At 36.1% G+C, this 20,265-nt stretch overlaps 1 protein-coding gene across 8 annotated transcripts in view; it reads right to left on the reverse strand.

The window, feature by feature from the left end:
* Positions 1 to 20,265, reverse strand: part of camk2d1 (calcium/calmodulin-dependent protein kinase (CaM kinase) II delta 1) — a 76,976-nt gene that overhangs the window by 23,602 nt on the left and 33,109 nt on the right. For 4 of the 8 annotated variants that reach the window (XM_067400295.1, XM_067400293.1, XM_067400301.1 and 1 more), the window contains exons 6-13: positions 18,781 to 18,853; positions 11,513 to 11,615; positions 10,627 to 10,710; positions 10,236 to 10,330; positions 8,118 to 8,240; positions 7,079 to 7,162; positions 1,322 to 1,364; positions 749 to 783 (exon numbers count right to left, since the gene is read on the reverse strand). In XM_067400295.1, the coding sequence (XP_067256396.1) occupies positions 749 to 783; positions 1,322 to 1,364; positions 7,079 to 7,162; positions 8,118 to 8,240; positions 10,236 to 10,330; positions 10,627 to 10,710; positions 11,513 to 11,615; positions 18,781 to 18,853 (640 nt within the window). Of the gene's footprint in view, positions 1 to 748; positions 784 to 1,321; positions 1,365 to 7,078; positions 7,163 to 8,117; positions 8,241 to 10,235; positions 10,331 to 10,626; positions 10,711 to 11,512; positions 11,616 to 15,254; positions 15,328 to 18,780; positions 18,854 to 20,265 lie in introns of all 8 variants that reach the window. The other 4 variants (XM_067400294.1, XM_067400297.1, XM_067400299.1 and 1 more) reach the window with 2 other exon arrangements.

The raw sequence follows: 20,265 nt of genomic DNA on the forward strand, positions 1-20,265 counted from the left end.
AAACGCTTTCTGAAGCCGTGACCCAGAAGAGCACTAATGCGTGCACATGCTCACACATTACACACGCCAAGCAAACATGTATGAGCATTCGCTTCAATGTAAATGTGTGCATGGGTGTGTACGCATGTAAAGATAAGGTATATACGGTGTAGAAAGTTAAACAAGAAGTAAAACAGATTGTAAGTGTAAGGTTTGGAACTATAAAAGCACTGTGGCTGGAGGTCATTAGGAATTTGTGTAAAAACACAATTAATTATTTTATTTTTACATTTTATGAGGAAAATATGAGGGGTTCTTGTTTGTGCACTCACTGCCACAAAGCTACAGTGTTTGTGGGTGTTAGTAAGAGTGTTTTGTGTGGTTGCTAGGTGGTTATTTACTGGCCCAAGTCAAAACAGCTCAACCCCGCAAGTCTCTGTTATATCAGATTAATGCTGGTCTGTAGATACAGCTCGAGTCTCTCCTTTAGTGTCAGTCTGGGGTGTAGCAACCATTATAACTGGGGGACATGGACCCTTTACTTTGAGACATTTCTTAAGGAAAATGACATTACACCGATTGGTTGTATTGGCAATGGACTGAACGAACCCGCAAGTGCTCAAACTACGGTCAGTAGTGAAAGTTAAATCACCTAAATGATACTCACAAGTCAAGATGATGATATTGATAATGCTTCTACTTTTCAGATCATTCCTACACACCTTTTGTTTTGTGATGATAAATAATATCATAGGTTTATTTAACTTACCTTAACACCGTCAGGCTTCTTGTACGGATTCTTGCCTGTTGAGTGAAATGAAAAAAAGGATTAAGTTCAAAATAGTCTGAATCCTCAGTTTCAATCACTGCTTTACGGATTCATGATCCACTGGCTTCGAAATCAAAACGTCTGAATGAATCGTAATCAAGGATTTGCATAATATAATGAAATATGATTAAGAAGCATATTAAAAATTCATTTGTGTCAGTAGCGTTGAAAAAATGGATTTGTAATAAGACGCTGAACAGGGAAAATGCTACTTATAAAATTGGGATTATTTTGATACACATCGTGATTGCTATTTGAACTGTGATATGATACGTAATTTTTCTTCTGCTTTGATATCAAAAGCTATTAGCACAATATCACACTGAAATAACCCATTGACTTGGAAATATACAGTGTATAAACAAAAATTCATTTAATTAAATCCTAGACCTTAAATCTCCTGTAGTATCGTTACAACTTCTGAACCGCATAACTTCAGCTTTCTGTACATGATTTAGTGAACAAACAACAATCAGATAGCAAATACAGAGTAAAGTGAAGAGAGTTTCTTACTTGAGAAGTTGCGTGTGGCGAGCATGGTTGTGAGGATAGCGCCCTAAACAGTCCGGAGAGAACAGAAAGGCAAAGCTCAACTTCATCATGAGTCTTGGTAAATGTGTAAAATATTAGTCAGTGCTGGTGGATAACAATTAATCCGACCTGTTAAACAATGTCATGCTTGAGAATTGTGCCATTCAGGCTAAAGCACCAAATCAAACTAAAGTCAATATGAAAGTATCATTTACATTATTCATTTTCTTTATGTTCCTGATGTTTTTGATAAAAACTTAATCTTAATAATCTTTTTTACCTGAAATTCAACACTTCCTCCGAACATATAGTGAATACTTTCTTTTCACAATTTCCTATAGATAACAGCCAACCACACACTATTTTCTCATTGAATATCCTTCTCCACATGGAAATACATCAGATTATGGAAGCAAAATGGCTTGTCACAACCCGTAATCCTGGAGTGGTTATGTGGTTATAATAGTCAGCATTTATTATAACTATATAAGTAAAGTGTGACGACAAACTTTGATGTTGGCTTGGCAAAGCCTTGTCTGAACGTGTGAAATAACTTTGAAAAGCTTGAAGTTTGAAAATATTACTCATATATATCAAAATGTTGTTTTAGGACATTGCTAACATGAAACATTTCTAGCATGATTACCACATTGCTAGCATGTTTTAACATGTTGTTAGCATGATATAGCACATCCCTGGTATGTTTCAAGCATGATTTAACAAAATAAGATGTTTTAGCATGTTGCATTAGTTATGGTGCTAACATGTTGCTAGGATGATTTAGGACATTGCTAGCATGTTTTAACATGTTGCTAACATGATTTATCATGTTTCAAACATGATTTAACACATTAAGATGGTGGCAACATGCTGTTAGCATGATTTAGTATGGTGCTAACATGTTAACATGATTTAATATGGTGCCAACATGTTGTTAGCATGATTTAGTATGGTGCTAACATGTTAGCATGATTTAGTGTGGTGCTAGCATTTTGTTAGCATGATTTAATACATTGCTAACATGTTTCTAACATGATTTAGGACATTGCTAGCATTTTTAACATGTTGCTAACATGATTTATCATGTTTCAAACATGATTTAACACATTAATGGTGCTAGCATGTTGTAAGCATGATTTAATATGGTGCTAACATGTTGTTAGCATTATTTAGTACAGTGCTAACATGTTGTTAGCATGATTTAATATGGTGTTAACATGTTGTTAGCATTATTTAGTAAGTGCTAACATGTTGTTAGCATTATTTAATATGGTGCTAACAGGTTGTTAGCATTATTTAGTATGCTGCTAACATTTTGTTAGCATGATTTAGTATGGTGCTAGCATGTTCTTAGCATTATTTAGTATGGTGCTAACATGATTTAGTGTGGTGCTAACATGTTTCTAGCATAATTTAGTGTGGTGCTAACATGACTTAGTATTGGTGCTAACATGTTGTTAACATGATTTAGTATGGTGCTAACATGTTTCTAGCATGATTTAGTATGGTGCCAACATGTTTCTAGCATGATTTAGTATGGTGCTAACATGTTTCTAGCATGATTTAATATGGTACTAACATGTTAACATTATTTAATGTGGTGCTAACATGTTGTTATCGTGATTTAGTATGGTGCTAACATGTTGTTAACATGATTTAATATGGTGCTAACATGTTGTTATCGTGATTTAGTATGGTTCTAACATGTTGTTAGCATGATTTAGTATGGTGCTAGCATGTTCTTAGCATTATTTAGTATGGTGCTAACATGATTTAGTGTGGTGCTAACATGTTTCTAGCATAATTTAGTGTGGTGCTAACATGACTTAGTATTGGTGCTAACATGTTGTTAACATGATTTAGTATGGTGCTAACATGTTTCTAGCATGATTTAGTATGGTGCCAACATGTTTCTAGCATGATTTAGTATGGTGCTAACATGTTCTTAGCATAATTTAGTATGGTGCTAACATGTTTCTAGCATGATTTAGTATGGTGCCAACATGTTTCTAGCATGATTTAGTATGGTGCTAGCATGTTCTTAGCATAATTTAGTATGGTGCTAACATGATTTAGTGTGGTGCTAACATGTTTCTAGCATAATTTAGTGTGGTGCTAAAATGACTTAGTTTTGGTGCTAACATGTTGTTAACATGATTTAGTATGGTGCTAACATGTTTCTAGCATGATTTAGTATGGTGCCAACATGTTTCTAGCATGATTTAGTATGGTGCTAACATGTTTCTAGCATGATTTAGTATGGTACTAACATGTTAACATTATTTAATGTGGTGCTAACATGTTGTTATCGTGATTTAGTATGGTGCTAACATGTTGTTAACATGATTTAATATGGTGCTAACATGTTGTTAGCATGATTTAGTATGGTGCTAACATGTTGTTAGCATGATTTAATATGGTGCTAGCATGTTGTTAGCATGATTTAGGACATTGCTAGCATTTTTAACATGTTGCTAACATGATTTATCATGTTTCAAACATGATTTAACACATTAATGGTGCTAGCATGTTGTAAGCATGATTTAATATGGTGCTAACATGTTGTTAGCATTATTTAGTACAGTGCTAACATGTTGTTAGCATGATTTAATATGGTGTTAGCATGTTGTTAGCATTATTTAATATGGTGCTAACATGTTGTTAGCATTATTTAGTAAGTGCTAACATGTTGTTAGCATTATTTAATATGGTGCTAACAGGTCGTTAGCATTATTTAGTATGGTGCTAACATTTTGTTAGCATGATTTAGTATGGTGCTAGCATGTTGTTAGCATTATTTAGTATGGTGCTAACATGATTTAGTGTGGTGCTAACATGTTTCTAGCATAATTTAGTGTGGTGCTAACATGACTTAGTATTGGTGCTAACATGTTGTTAACATGATTTAGTATGGTGCTAACATGTTTCTAGCATGATTTAGTATGGTGCCAACATGTTTCTAGCATGATTTAGTATGGTGCTAACATGTTTCTATCATGATTTAGTATGGTACTAACATGTTAACATTATTTAATGTGGTGCTAACATGTTGTTATCATGATTTAGTATGGTGCTAACATGTTGTTAACATGATTTAATATGGTGCTAACATGTTGTTAGCATGATTTAGTATGGTGCTAACATGTTAGCATGATTTAATATGGTGCTAGCATGTTGTTAGCATTATTTAGTATGGTGCTAACATGATTTAGTGTGGTGCTAACATGTTTCTAGCATAATTTAGTGTGGTGCTAACATGACTTAGTATTGGTGCTAACATGTTGTTAACATGATTTAGTATGGTGCTAACATGTTTCTAGCATGATTTAGTATTGTGCCAATATGTTTCTAGCATGATTTAGTATGGTGCTAACATGTTTCTAGCATGATTTAGTATGGTACTAACATGTTAACATTATTTAATGTGGTGCTAACATGTTGTTATCATGATTTAGTATGGTGCTAACATGTTGTTAACATGATTTAATATGGTGCTAACATGTTGTTAGCATGATTTAATATGGTGCTAACATGTTGTTAGCATGATTTAATATGGTGCTAGCATGTTGTTAGCATTATTTAGTATGGTGCTAACATGTTGATAGCATTATTTAATATGGTGCTAGCATTTTGTTAGCATGATTTAATATGGTGCTAGCATGTTAACATGATTTAATATGGTGCTAACATGTTTCTAGCATGATTTAGTATGGTACTAACATGTTAACATTATTTAATGTGGTGCTAACATGTTGTTAGCATGATTTAGTATGGTGCTAACATGTTGTTAACATGATTTAATATGGTGCTAACATGTTGTTAGCATGATTTAGTATGGTGCTAACATGTTGTTAGCATGATTTAATATGGTGCTAGCATGTTGTTAGCATGATTTAGTATGGTGCTAACATGTTGTTAACATGATTTAATATGGTGCTAACATGTTGTTAGCATGATTTAGTATGGTGCTAACATGTTGTTAGCATGATTTAATATGGTGCTAGCATGTTGTTAGCATGATTTAATATGGTGCTAACATGTGGTTAGCATGATTTAGTATGGTGCGAACATGTTAGCATTATTTAGTGTAATGCTAGCATTTTGTTAGCATGATTTAGTATGGTGCTAGCATGTTTTTAACATGATTTAGTATGGTGCTAACATGTTTCTAGCATGATTTGATTTAGTATGGTACTAACATGTTAACATTATTTAATGTGGTACTAACATGTTGTTATCATGATTTAGTATGGTGCTAACATGTTGTTAACATGATTTAATATGGTGCTAACATGTTGTTAGCATGATTTAATATGGTGCTAACATGTTGTTAGCATGATTTAATATGTTGTTAGCATGTTGTTAGCATTATTTAGTATGGTGCTAACATGTTGATAGCATTATTTAATATGGTGCTAGCATTTTGCTAGCATGATTTAATATGGTGCTAACATTTTGTTAACATGATTTAGTATGGTGCTAACATGTTTCTAGCATGATTTAGTATGGTGCTAACATGTTGTTAACATGATTTAATATGGTGCTAACATGTTGTTAGCATGATTTAGTATGGTGCTAACATGTTGTTAGCATGATTTAATATGGTGCTAGCATGTTGTTAGCATGATTTAGTATGGTGCTAACATGTTGTTAATATGATTTAATATGGTGCTAACATGTTGTTAGCATGATTTAGTATGGTGCTAACATGTTGTTAGCATGATTTAATATGGTGCTAGCATGTTGTTAGCATGATTTAATATGGTGCTAACATGTGGTTAGCATGATTTAGTATGGTGCGAACATGTTAGCATTATTTAGTGTAATGTTAGCATTTTGTTAGCATGATTTAGTATGGTGCTAACATGTTAGCATTATTTAGTGTAATGCTAGCATTTTGTTAGCATGATTTAGTATGGTGCTAGCATGTTTTTAACATGATTTAGTATGGTGCTAGCATGTTTTTAACATGATTTAGTATGGTGCTAACATGTTGTTAGCATGATTTAGTATGGTGCTAACATGATTTAGTATGGTGCTAACATGTTTCTAGCATGATTTAGTATGGTGCTAACATGATTTAGTATGGTGCTAACATGTTAACATGATTTAGTATGGTGCTAACATGTTTCTAGCATGATTTAGTATGGTACTAACATGATTTAGTATGGCGCTAACATGTTTCTAGCTTAATTTAGGACATTGCTAGCATGTTTTAACATGTTATTAACATGATTTAGCACATCCCTGGTATGTTTCAAACATGATTTAACACATTAAAATGCTGCTAACATGTTGTTAGCATTATTTAGTATGGTGCTAACATGATTTAATATGGTGCTAACATGTAGTTAGCATGATTTAATATGATGCTAGCATGTTGTTAGCATGATTTAGTATGGTGCTAGCATGTTGTTAGCATGCTTTAGTATGGTGCTAACATGTTTCTAGCATGATTTAGGACATTGCTAGCATGTTTTAACATGTTTGCTAACATGATTAAACATTCTTAACACATTAAGATGGTGCTAGCATGTTGTTAGCATGATTTAGTACGTTGTTAAGATTTTGCTAGCATGATTCATCACATTGATAGCATGTTGTAATGTATGCATTATTTAGTGTGTTTCTAGCATGATTTTGGTCTCAGATGATGAAGACTTTGTCAAGCCAACATAATTATTTTTATATAAAAACAGTATGTTCTCCAGTTAACGTGTGCGTTTGCATGACTCTTACTTTGAGCTTCCTCCTGGCGTTGAATTTCTTCAGGCACTCCACCGTCTCCTGTCTGTGCATCATGGAGGCCACTGTGGAGCGTTGCTGTGAAACAGACAGGCCAAGAAGAAATTAACAACTGTTTAAGATCCATCATTAAAATCTGCATACTAAAAAAGCATACAGGTCCTGCACAAACATTTGGGACACATTCACAACTAAACAGTGACACACAATTCAGCTTAAGCACACATTAAATAGCATTCTGCTCTAAATATTAAGTCATTATCATTCTTTCCAGACCAAACAAATCCCTTTCTATGTAAAATTAACACTGTGTTATCATCACCTGTGACTTCTAATGCAGTGATGTACAGGAGTCTTAAACTAAGCATGCACGAGTCTGTTATATTGATGCACAAACCAACCGTGCATGTGCACTCTCTCTCTCTCGACGCACTGATGCACATTATATTTACTCACAAACACATTTCAGCACATTCATGTTGTTTCCACACACATTCATGATCATGTTTTGAATTGTCGTATGTATGTTTCTGTGTTTAGTAATTCTGAATGGATCCGTGTACGGTAGTATTTGCAGTCAGGGCAAGGCGATTGACAACTCAACGTGTCTAAAATGTAAATAAGCTCTTTGTGTCTCACTGTAGACTGTGAATTCTGAAATGTGTTTTTTCTGTAATCTCTTTTTTTTCCATGGGTGCTTTAGTGTGCATGAATTTATGAATTATATAGACTCCTTATATCATTAGGTTATTTGAAGGCCTTTTTTCGGAAATGCATCTAAATTTACCTTGAAAAAAGCTTATAGAAAATACAGTTTTGTGAAAATCACACTTCAATCTGATGCTTTACTTGGATATAGCAAATGATGACAAAATGACTGTGTCAAACAAGACAAATAGTGTATTATTAATTTCATGACAAGTGTGTGATTAATCTATTTAAATCTATTAACAGCCCTAATATTTATATATATATATATAACACTGGAAGTCTAGATAAGTGAATGCGTGTGTGTGAGAGTGAGCAGACTTACACAGATCCAGGGGTGTTTGAGGGCCTCAGCTGCTGTGATGCGTTTGGCAGGGTTTATAGTCAGCATCTTGTTGATCAGATCTTTGGCCTCTGGTGTCACTGTGTCCCACTCAGGAGAGGGAAACTAGGGAAAGAAAACACACACATTTTACACTCTGCTTTGATAGAACAGCAGTTCCAGAGAGCCACAGTATATTTACTTTCTTTATCACAGCACTATAACATACAAACCCGATTTTGGGACACTGTGCAAATTGTGAATAAAAACAGAAAGCAATGATGTGGAAGTTTCAAATTTCAATATTTTATTCAGAATACAACATAGATGACATATCAAATGTTTAAACTGAGAAAATGTATCATTTTAAGGGAAAAATAAGTTGATTTTGTGGCATCAACACATCTCAAAAAAGTTGGGACAAGGCCATGTTTACCACTGTGTGGCATCCCATCTTCTTTTTATAACAGTCTGCAAACGTCTGGGGACTGAGGAGACAAGTTGCTCAAGTTTAGGAATAGGAATGTTGTCCCATTCTTGTCTAATACAGGCTTCTAGTTGCTCAACTGTCTTAGGTCTTCTTTGTCGCATCTTCTTCTTTATGATGCGCCAAATGTTTTCTATGGGTGAAAGATCTGGACTGCAGGCTGGCCATTTCAGTACCCGGATCCTTCTTCTACGCAGTCATGACGTTGTAATTGATGCAGTATGTGGTCTGGCATTGTCATGTTGGAAAATGCAAGGTCTTCCCTGAAAGAGACGACGTCTGGATGGGAGCATATGTTGTTCTAGAACTTGGATATACCTTTCAGCATTGGTGGTGCCTTTCCAGATGTGTAAGCTGCCCATGCCACACGCACTCATGCAACCCCATACCATCAGAGATGCAGGCTTCTGAACTGAGCGCTGATAACAACTTGGGTTGTCCTTGTCCTCTTTAGTCCGGATGACATGGCGTCTCAGTTTTCCAAAAAGAACTTCAAATTTTGATTCGTCTGACCACAGAACAGTTTTCCACTTTGCCACAGTCCATTTTAAATGAGAAAACGCCTGCGCTTCTGGATCATGTTTAGATATGGCTTCTTTTTTGCCCTATAGAGTTTTAGCCGGCAACGGCGAATGGCACGGTGGATTGTGTTCACCGACAATGTTTTCTGGAAGTATTCCTGAGCACATGTTGTGATTTCCATTACAGTAGCATTCCTGTATGTGATGCAGTGCCGTCTAAGGGCCCGAAGATCACGGGCATCCAGTATGGTTTTCCGGCCTTGACCCTTACGCACAGAGATTGTTCCAGATTCTCTGAATCTTTGGATGATATTATGCACTGTAGATGATGATAACTTCAAACTCTTTGCAGTTTTTCTTTGAGAAACTCTTTCTGATATTGCTCCACTATTTTTGGCCGCAGCATTGGGGGAATTGGTGATCCTCTGCCCATCTTGACTTCTGAGAGACACTGCCACTCTGAGAGGCTCTTTTTATACCCAATCATGTTGCCAATTGACCTAATAAGTTGCAAATTGGTCCTCCAGCTGTTCCTTATATTTACATTTAACTTTTCCGGCCTCTTACTGCTACCTATCCCAACTTTTTTGGAATGTGTAGCTCTCATGAAATCCAAGATGAGCCAATATTTGGCATGACATTTCAAAATGTCTCACTTTCAACATTTGATATGTTATCTATATTCTATTGTGAATAAAATATAAGTTTATGAGATTCGTAAATTATTGCATTCCTTTTTTATTCACAATTTGTACAGTGTCCCAACTTTTTTGGAATTGGGTTTGTAATATTTTACTATTCTTGTGTGATAATTGCCATAAGCACTTTCAAATACTCTGTATGTTGGAAGGGAGGAAGGAAGGGCGCTTTGGGAAATAATTCAGATATACTAAAGGCATCTGAGCCAAACTGGACAAAATCAATGAAGCGTTCATTCTCTGGCACTCTCTCCTTCCCTAATGCAAAATAAATCATACAAATGTATGATCTGTGGTGACTGCATCAGTGTTGCTTTCTCTTTATGAACTGTCAGAGAGTATAACTAGTATTATAATCAGATATAGCATCAGCTATGTTTTGGTTAAGTTATATATGATATACTGTTAATCTTACATCATATGCACCAGCTTTGATCTGCTGATAAAGTCGATGTTGGTCTTCATCCCAGAAAGGAGGGTAACCCACAAGAAGGATGTAAAGAATCACACCTGTTGAAAAATGAAGAAAGTCAGAAAAGTGTGTGTATGTCTGAATACTCGATTCTGATGTTCTGGTGTGAGTTAAAACCATTTAGTTTCATAAATTCTAAAATAAAACAAAGTATGCTAATGTATGATGTTCTTAATGTACATACATGTATATTTATTAGTTTTTTCATCCAGTTCAATTATAACGTAAAAACAAATGTGAGTTTTTAGTGTGTTAAATTTCAGGTGCAACTAAGATCTGTTATGTTCAGAACGTTAATAAGTTATGTACAGAAGTATAATTTAAATCTACCAACCACATGCCCACATGTCCACCGGTTTGCCGTACGGCTCCTTCCTCAGCACTTCAGGAGACAGATAACCTGGTGTTCCAGCAAACCCTACAAAAAAAAATAAAAAGGCACCGACCTCATTTAAACTTAACTTAAACTAAGTTTTTTTTCTTTCAGTCTACAAAATGAGCTCCCCCTGAATGATCCTAAGTAGAATTTACTTAAGGCATTTTTGTCTTTGGATTGCAGCCTAATTCTAGAATAACTTCAGTCCCTGACGTCCCATCAAGCCCCAGAGGCGAAGAAGCCCATAATGAGAGAGGAAAACTGGAGCTGAGCGTAAAGCCCTGGAGATCACTGTAATTAAACGGTAACACCATCAGGGTTTGTCCAAAAGTAAGACTAATTACACAACACCTGAGTAAAACTGAATAATAATCTTCATTTTCTGTGATTAAATCCATTTTTGAGAAGAAAAAGGAAAGATGCAAAAGCTATTTAGATAAAGATTATTAATAACAGAGTAATGACTAACGTCTTTAAATGGTGTGTGACTGATACAAGTGTTTGTTTGTTTTAATCATATTTAATTTGAAAATAATAAAATCACTTTCTTTTTTCCTAGACTATCCCATTACAGGCTGGACACACTCCAAACAACTTATAAAAATAGCTATCAATATTAAAATAATATTTGCATAATGTAATTTTTTCAGAGAATAGCAGAAAAGAAAGAGCATGTCTTGGTTTATTTGGAATATTCACAGATTACAGAAATATTTTTTTTTTTCAGAATAAAGTCTTAACTGCATTAATTGGAAAAATTATGTTCTCTGATTATGTCCATTTTGTCTCGTTAGCACTTTACATTTTTAATCCAGTGTTGAAAAGCCATTTGTGGAATACTAACCGAACCAGGCCTGCTGGTCTCCCTGCACCTCGATAGCCAGACCGAAATCAGCAAGTTTCACTGCTGCGCCCTTCAGTTTGCTGGCTAAGAGAAGATTCTCTGGCTTTGGGTGACAGACAAAACAAAAGTTGTTGTTTTTTCTTCCCTTACATATATATTGAAAGAATTCATGCAAATTATCTGTGGAATAGACAACAAATGACATCAATCATCTTGTGAACTGATGTCTCAAAGCAGTGGTTCTCAACTGGTGCAACCTTTGCCATTCGGAAGCCGGTTTAACAGCAGGTGGCAGCAAATCCTTGTTTTAATGAGTGAGTCATTGAATTATTCACCCAATCTATTCGTTTAAAACAGCGGATGTATTCAGGGACAAGGGGGGAGGGTGACTTACTAATTTGACAACATAACTATGACATTGCATGCTCCATGTATAAACCTTAATTAAATCAATAAAAAACTAATTTATACCTGTATGATTTTACGCTGTTGCCACATTGTACCGCCATGTTCTGGTCAGACATGAGAATTCATTTGGTGCGTGACTCTAACAGTGCATTATGGGTATTCTCTAGCCGTTGAGTGTATAATGGTTGTACACTGGTTAATGCAGTGCATTATGGGACTAAATGAGTGCACTCGATTTCCACTATGGTGGAATGGCTGTAATAGTGCCCTATTTAAGGCTATAGGGGGCGATTTCAGACACAGCCTTAGAATTATTACACTTTCTGCAACCTACCAGTTGAGAAACGCTGTCATAGAAGACTTGGGTGAAAATATGCTCAACAAAGCTTCACAAAAAATGTTTACCATATAAAAGGAAAAAATATGAATATTTTTTTTTATATTTTTAAAACTGAGACAATTTCTGTGCTTGGACAAGCTCTGATACAACATATTTTTGAACCAAGTCTTCAAAAAAGTCTGTAAAGCCTCCAGGGTTATGCAGAACCTCAGGAAGAGTTAAAATGTAACATTTAAATTTAGAATAATCACACAAACAACACTGCTGTAACTGTAATGGAACTGATACATTCAAAAGCAATCTCTGCATAACCCATTAAGACTGGAGGAAATAATTATACAACTCTTCACATGAGTCATGACAATAGAAAGAAAGAAAGAAAGAAAGAAAGAAAGAAAGAAAGAAAGAAAGAAAGAAAGAAAGAAAGAAAGAAAGAAAGAAAGAAAGAAAGAAAGAAAGAAAGAAAGAAAGAATTGTAAATCTGAGCACTTCAAACATACATGTACTGAAAACCTTCAGACAACCCCTTTCATATGAGCCTTGTTCATCAATGTATATTCATAGAGTATATTACAATTTGTAATTACTGATATACACTTATTATTTATAGTAAAGGTATTAAAAGTTGTTTTCATCAACAAATAGCTTCTCACAGTAGTGGAAGGTTTTTTTTTTTTTTTTTCAGTTTAGAATTGAATATGTCATCATCAGTCCGAAGGGACTCTTATGTCAGGGGAGTCTAGAAAGAGCAGTCAGAACTTTACTCCAAACCCATAATAACACCAGTGCATTAATATAAGAGGACATAAGGCTAGTTTGTCAGGTGCAGTTAGTTGTTTCAGCATTCACTTTGTGCCTTGTGCAGATCAAGGTGCTAACATGCTAGGAAGTCATGCAGTCATTGCTTTATCAACCGGAATCGGCCCGAGTCAAAAGAGCCCTAACATGAGTTTTAGCTCAAAGACTTGCGAGTTCTAAAATGGCGGAGTTGCATATTGCAAAAGCATTCTTCAGACAATTTTAGTCTCTACTCCTGATTTGGAAAACCAATGCTTGACTACAGTATATATATTCATAATGAGCAAGTGCAGATAGCCAGCGTTTCACGGTAGACAAACGTAGGGATGCAAAGGGGTGGAAAATTTCCGGTTAAATTTGCAGAAACTTTCCAAAATTTCCTGAAAGTTTCCAAAAATCCTGGAAAGTTTCCAAAAATCCTGGAAAGTTTCCAAAAATCCTGGAAAGTTTCCGGAAATTCTGGAAATTTTCTGTAAATTGATCAGAAATTTTCCGCCCCTTTGCATCCCTAGACAAACGACACTTAGTTTTCATGTTTACAAAGTGTCGCAGATGAGGCGTGCCATTTTCACCAATTTCGCAGCTTACAACAGCCAAAATTATATGAATGTTCCTAGAAATATTCATGGGTTGGGATGTTAATGGTGAAACACCGGCCGGGATTCTCCGTGGACCGCGTTGCTTGCGGCCTGGACGTCATCATCGCAATATCTTTCTAGTTTTAGCAAAGTAGAAACTAGTCTTCACTTAGCAAACACCACAGCCGAGTGCTGTTCTTTACTCCATTTCTGCATCGAATACCCGAGGCAAGGGAGGAAACATTATAACTGCGGAAGCTAATTACAGGGGTGTCGAGATATCATAAAGAATAGCCGGATGTTGTCCTTTGTTAGAGAAGAGAGAGATAATGACGAATAGAGTAGATTAGAGAGCAGATCTATGATTCCTCCGAGGATAATTTGAACAGCAGAATCTGGTTGTACATTATTGCAAGGGCTCTTTTGTTGCCCTACATATTAGCATAATAATCAAACCCTAAGGTCTGCCCTACATGACTAATAATTTGTCCTCATAATCGTACAATATTGCTTTTTGTAAATGGTTGTCACTCAGTCTTTTCGAGTGCTTTATAAAACTTTAATAAAATTAAATCCACTGAGTTTCTGAGAGCAAACCTCCAACATTCTGCAAGCTCATTCTTCAGATTGTTGGACAAGTCATAGCAAGGTAACGACAGACCCTCTTTTTGCTAATGAGCTTTCAAGTGATGTTCCTTAAAATGGATAAATGAGGAAGGAAAGCAGATCACAAGTGTATTCTGTTTGATTCAAATTTGTCTGGTAAGGATTCCGCTTCGTCACGTTGTGCCTACAACAAATCTTCTGCCTTAAAAGAATAGTTCAGAAAAATATCTAATTCCGCCATGATTCACAACACAATCATGTCGTTCCAAACTCTTAAATCTCATTTGTGCTTGTTCATATTCAAATATCTGTATTTATAGGCCACATTTGTAGTGATTAGAGCTGGACAGACTGTGATTGTACAGTATGCTTTTGTTGAGGGTGAATAAATGACAAAATGTCCATTTTTGGTGAACTCTTCCTTTAAGTATGTATTGTTAAAGGGTTGCTAATGATAGGAAAAGGGGGGTAATGATATAAACGTAGGCCTATGAGCTTTGATTTTTCAACCTGAGAATAACATTTTTCTTTTCTAAATTGCTTGTCTGCAATGAACAATCATATGCGAAGACCGTACACATACTGTTCAAATGAAATAATACATTACTGTTTTGTGTCTATTGTTTTTGCTTTGCCTTCTTTTTTTTAGTGCAAGTCAGTTCACCATGGTAACGGTATGACAGCAGCCAATCACAGAGCGGAATCCAGGCCGATGCAAATTCAGGCAAAGATTACAAGAGGAGGGAAAACAATCTCCTGGTTGCACCTGCTCATTTGATTGGCAAATTAGCACTGGCAAGAGCCTGTGGTGGTTTTCGTCTGAAGATTGACCTAATTTATAGTGTTTTGGTGTAAAACGTAATAACATAACTCAGGCTTCATATGTTACCAAGCACTTGTATAATCTCATAAGCCATTTTGTAGGCCTTAGTAAAGGCCACAGGTCTTGGATCAGTACAAGAGGACAAAGAAGAAGGACTTGGTGTGTAAGACCCTCAGCATCTCTACTCACCTTCAGGTCACGATGGACCACTCCCATCTGGTGGCAGTGGAGAACAGCCTCAAGGATCTGCTGAATGCAATGACTGCATGCAAACACCAGGGGGTGTGGGTTAGTGACAAGCACACACTCACTATCTGTGCACAGCATTGAGAGCTAGGGAGCATGGGCTTGGAGGTGATGAATAAGACTTAAATGGGCTTCACATTACTTAAAGTGTTGCATTTCAAATGATTATGCAGTAGGGCTGGGTGGAAGCACACCAACAGTACACCTTTTAGTTGTTTCCCTTTTTTGACCCATCCATCTCTACTAATAAGCTAATGAGTTTAATCAGGTGTGTTTGACTAGGAAGAGTAGAGTTGTGCGAGTGCCTTAGGCTTCGTTCAAACTGTGAGTCGAAATCTGATTATTTGTGTATCTAACTGGAATCTGTTTCTAAATTTTTTAATGTGTATCACAACTGTTCGGATGCGATTTGTTTCGTCCTGTGGCGTTCTTTCGTTTTCTGCAATATCTGCATTTGTTTCTATAGCAATGACGTTGAGCATAAGCCAAAAACATCATCAACAACAGCAACAAGGAGGGGTTTGTAATACAGATGTTGTCTTATTTACAACATGACTACGTGTAGCTGCGTTTATTCCATGCCGTCTTCTCCGCTGGTCTCAAAACATGCAAAAATTTTTGCAACAACACAACCTTGTTTCTGCAGTGACTTTCAGCGTGTTCATGTCTGACGTTTACGTTTTATGTAGCATGAGAAAGTCACATAAACCACACAAAACCGTCTGGATTTCCAGAAGTATGATTCAAATAGGATTTCAAACCACATCTGAATGTAGCTCGAAACAGATTTGTAAAAATTGCATTTCATTTTTATTTATTTTTTTTGCTAAATATGATCGGATTCAGTTTGCTAAATAAAATCAGATTTGGACTGGCAGTCTGAATGAGGTCTTATTGTCAGTCGTTGCATGCGTTTTTACCAATTTAATAATAATAAAAAAAATGACAAATTATATTATATGCATAATTTAAGTGAATAGTTAAATAAAAAAAAATACATTTATTTCAGAATGTCTTAGAATTTACATACTCCACACCCTTGAGTCTGTCAACAACAGGACAAATGTAAGAGTAAAGAATGTTCACCAGTTTAAACGGCTCGTTTGCATCTCTGTCCAGACTTCAGAAGGATCCCAGCAATGGAAACTAGTGGATTGTTTATTTTAATGGCGTTGCGGATCGCGTCAGAGGATTTTATGTTTGTTCGGAGCATTTGATTGAGGCACAGTATATTGGAGAGTTATCAAAGAAACTTTAGTTGACAGATGAAGCAGATGACTGTTTTGGATCTGACACCAGCTGCATCACAAACTGTGAGAAAATTTCATAATGCTTTGTCTGACAGTTTTATATGAATAATTTTTTTTAAAAACGTGTTCACATGCAATAACGCGGGGCCGTTGATACTGTTCCCTATGCAGTGGCGTTAACCCTCTGGAGTCTGAGGCTGATTTGGGGCCTGGAGAAGTTTTTACATGCCCTGACATTTGTGCTTTTTTCAGTTGTTCATAAACATATAAAATGACAAAAGTGTCATTACACTGTATTCAGCACAAACTAGGCTACCATAATATGTTAGGAACATGTATGTACATGTTTGTGTTTTTGAAGGAATAACATTTATGCGCGGTTATTGAAAAAACAAAAAAAATTAAGTCACTGAAATAAAGCCAAAAATTATATATTAAATTTAAGTTTACAAGACTTCTGGGTATTGGAGGTTGTAGGCTAGAGTTTTTGCTTCAAAATTATGTAAAAATTATGCTGCCTACTTGTTCATTTAAAACAATATATTGATTTAGTTTTTGTTAGACACTTTTTGTCAAGAAACACAGTATGCGTGGAGGCGTGAATCATCATGAATAATGGGTGATTCTCACCTGAGAAGACAAAAGAATTGCTTCAAGAACCTCTAATGGTGCTGCATATTAATGAGGCCTTTCAGTCAGGTAGGCTGTGAAAAAAAAAACTCTATAATCATGTCTCAGCTCAATTTAAAATAATGGTATTCTATTATATTCTTTAAAATATAATGTATTTCTGTGATGCAAAGAGTCTGACTATAGGTTTTTAGTTTAAAAGCATTCACATTTGGAGAAATATTGATGGATTCTCATATGTTTGTCAATTTTCTATACAGATTTTATTCTATACAGAGCTTATTCTATATTCATTGTCATCACTATGAGCGCTGGTGTTTTCAATTCAATCTTGCAGTCGGAGGGCGCTCTGTACACCTTTAGTCCACAAATTATTCTAAAGAACAAGAGGACATATCAGGAACTAACGACATGTCTTCCAGAGGTCGTTAACCATGGCTTTTATATACAGATAAACACTTTTCAAGACATTAAATACACGATTGAGACGATGAATGCATGTATTGCCTCTGAATTTGCGTCTGAATAGCGCTGGCTCCGTGGGCGTGGCTGCATTAGCAGATAATGAGCTGAAACACGGACTTCGGACATGTGTCTCTTTTCATACAGATTACATAAACACAGAATTTTTGTTTTCGATTTGACTTGCACGATTTAAAACCTGACATTTCGTTTCTTTTGACATAAGTCTAATTTTTTTGTCATTAGTATTCACTAAGTTACAGTTCATTTTCTGAGAACTATCAGATTGGACTTTGTTCAGAGGGAGAGGATAAATCACGCATCATTTTAGTTTTCTTTATTTTGCAAAAGGCACAACATTTTGTTTTTACACTGAGTGTATACAGATAAAAGAAGATATTCTATAGTTTCAATTGATATATTACTTATGTCTCTATCACAAAAAAATGACTGAGTATTTTAAGTCTGTTTTGCTGCAATGTGAAAAAAACCCTGCAAAACGCGCCGGCGTGTTTTCAGACCTCAGAGAGTTAAACACTCACAACAGTGGCCGTTTACTGACAAGCCATGTAAGAGACGCGCTTGGACACAAGCTTGATCTAGATGTAGAAACAGATGCGTGTTATTGCCCAGCCCTATTGTGCAGTGATAAAACATTTGTACATTATCAAATATAGTTATATATCAATACATTGCCCATCTACTGTCATCATTACCTCTCTTGACTTGCTCCCCAACATCTCAATCCAGAAGTGGTGTTTGCTTGGGCGACTGTGTGCTTGACCCACTAAGGAATTGACTTATGGCTTCTGATACCCGTTTTGCATTTCAATCAAAAAGGGCACAGTCTCCATCAACACAAATACACAAAAAAGACAATCCTACAGAGTCAAACGCACAGTCCCCGACTAGTGCTACATGCACAACCTTAGCTGTGAGATCATCATTTGAGTTTTTACCCCTCAGCCCACAGCCACACACACACACACACACACACACACACGTCTCAGTGTGTAGCTGTGTTTCGAGGGATCAGGTCGGGGTGAGTAGAGGAGGCTTCCACAATGGGAACCCACGGTTTGTTATTTGTTCAAACAACGGTGCCGGTTTGAGCCTGTCATACTAACCTTCAAGTCTCGATGTACAATGCCAGTTAAGTGACAATGATTAACACTCTCTAGAATCTGCTGTATGCAATGACTGTGAGAGAGAGAGACAGCGAGGAAGCCAAAGAAGAGAGATTGAACAGTTCAGCAAGCACAGTCAGAAAACAAATGCAGCTGACAAGCAAACAGTGAAAACAGACAGTTCAGACTGGGTCGGGAACAAATACTGTACTCCAGTCAGTGCAAGGCTGTAGAAAATACAATGATATTTGCTATAAAACTGGTACATTCAATACAAATGTGCATTTACAATAATATTCCACCCAGAAATGAAAATCACCCTCATGGCATTGGAATCCCTATTGACTTTCTTTTCTTTCTCTCCGTCTTTCTTCAGTGGAGCACAACAGAAGAAATTTGAGCTGATCACTCTTTTACATGACTATGACTGTAGCTTTCAATGGGACTTTAAAAGCACCACAAAAGAAGTCCATAAAACTTGTGCACTTTATTCCTATCCTTCTGAAGCCACATGATAGGTTTATGTGGTGAACGGCATGAACGTGTTGATCATCAGTAACCGCTGCGACCAGATTGAGTTGAACTGAAGAACCAGGACAGCATTTCCCAAAAGCAACGAAAGCCCAAGAACCATTCAGACAATGGCACCAATGGGCTCTACGATTGACTTACGATGCATTTGTCAAATTTTAAATTTGTAAAATGAACTGATTTATTCATTAAAACAATCCTGAACTTCTTGTTTATGAATCTGTCTACCAGTGTAGAAAAGTTTAGACTGAAGCGGGCATCTTTAAGAGCACAATGGACAATCTTGAAAGAGGTGAGCAAGAACCCAAGGATAACAACAAAAGACCTTGAGAAAACTCTACAATCTGTGAAAGTAACTGCTCATGTGGCCACTATCAGAAAAAACACCAAACAAGAATGGAGTACCACTGCTGCCAAAAAAAATTTAAGCAAATGTCATGTTTGCACAGTTAAAACCACATACATGTTACACAATGCTTCTGGGAAAATGTTCTGTGGACAGTTGAGAGAAAAGCTCAACTTTTGGCAAAAATGCATGACGTTTTGTTCAGAGGGAAAAAGACACTTCAGGCCAACACCAAAAACATGTTCCTTACACAAGCTTGAATAATTTCAGAATATTGAGTTGTCTGGGCTACATTTATGAGACTTTTATGGTCCTTTTTACATCTTAAATGCTTCTGTCTCTGTTCGTCGTAATTAAATAGAAGAGACACATTTCTCATTTTATGTTCCACAAGAAAGTCAAATGGGGCTGGAATGACATAAGGGTGAGTAAATGATGAAAGAATTTTCATTTTTGGGTGAACTATACTTTTCAAAATAATAAAAGTCATCACAGAAGCACAAAAAAGACAAGCCTAAACAACCCAAATTAAGAACACCAACAAGGAACAGCGTACAAAGACAAGAATTTGAATCTTAAGCGAAACAAATAATCCTACAGACAGACAT

This window comes from Chanodichthys erythropterus, chromosome 11, assembly GCF_024489055.1.
Source record: "Chanodichthys erythropterus isolate Z2021 chromosome 11, ASM2448905v1, whole genome shotgun sequence".
NCBI classification, from domain to species: Eukaryota; Metazoa; Chordata; class Actinopteri; order Cypriniformes; family Xenocyprididae; genus Chanodichthys; species Chanodichthys erythropterus.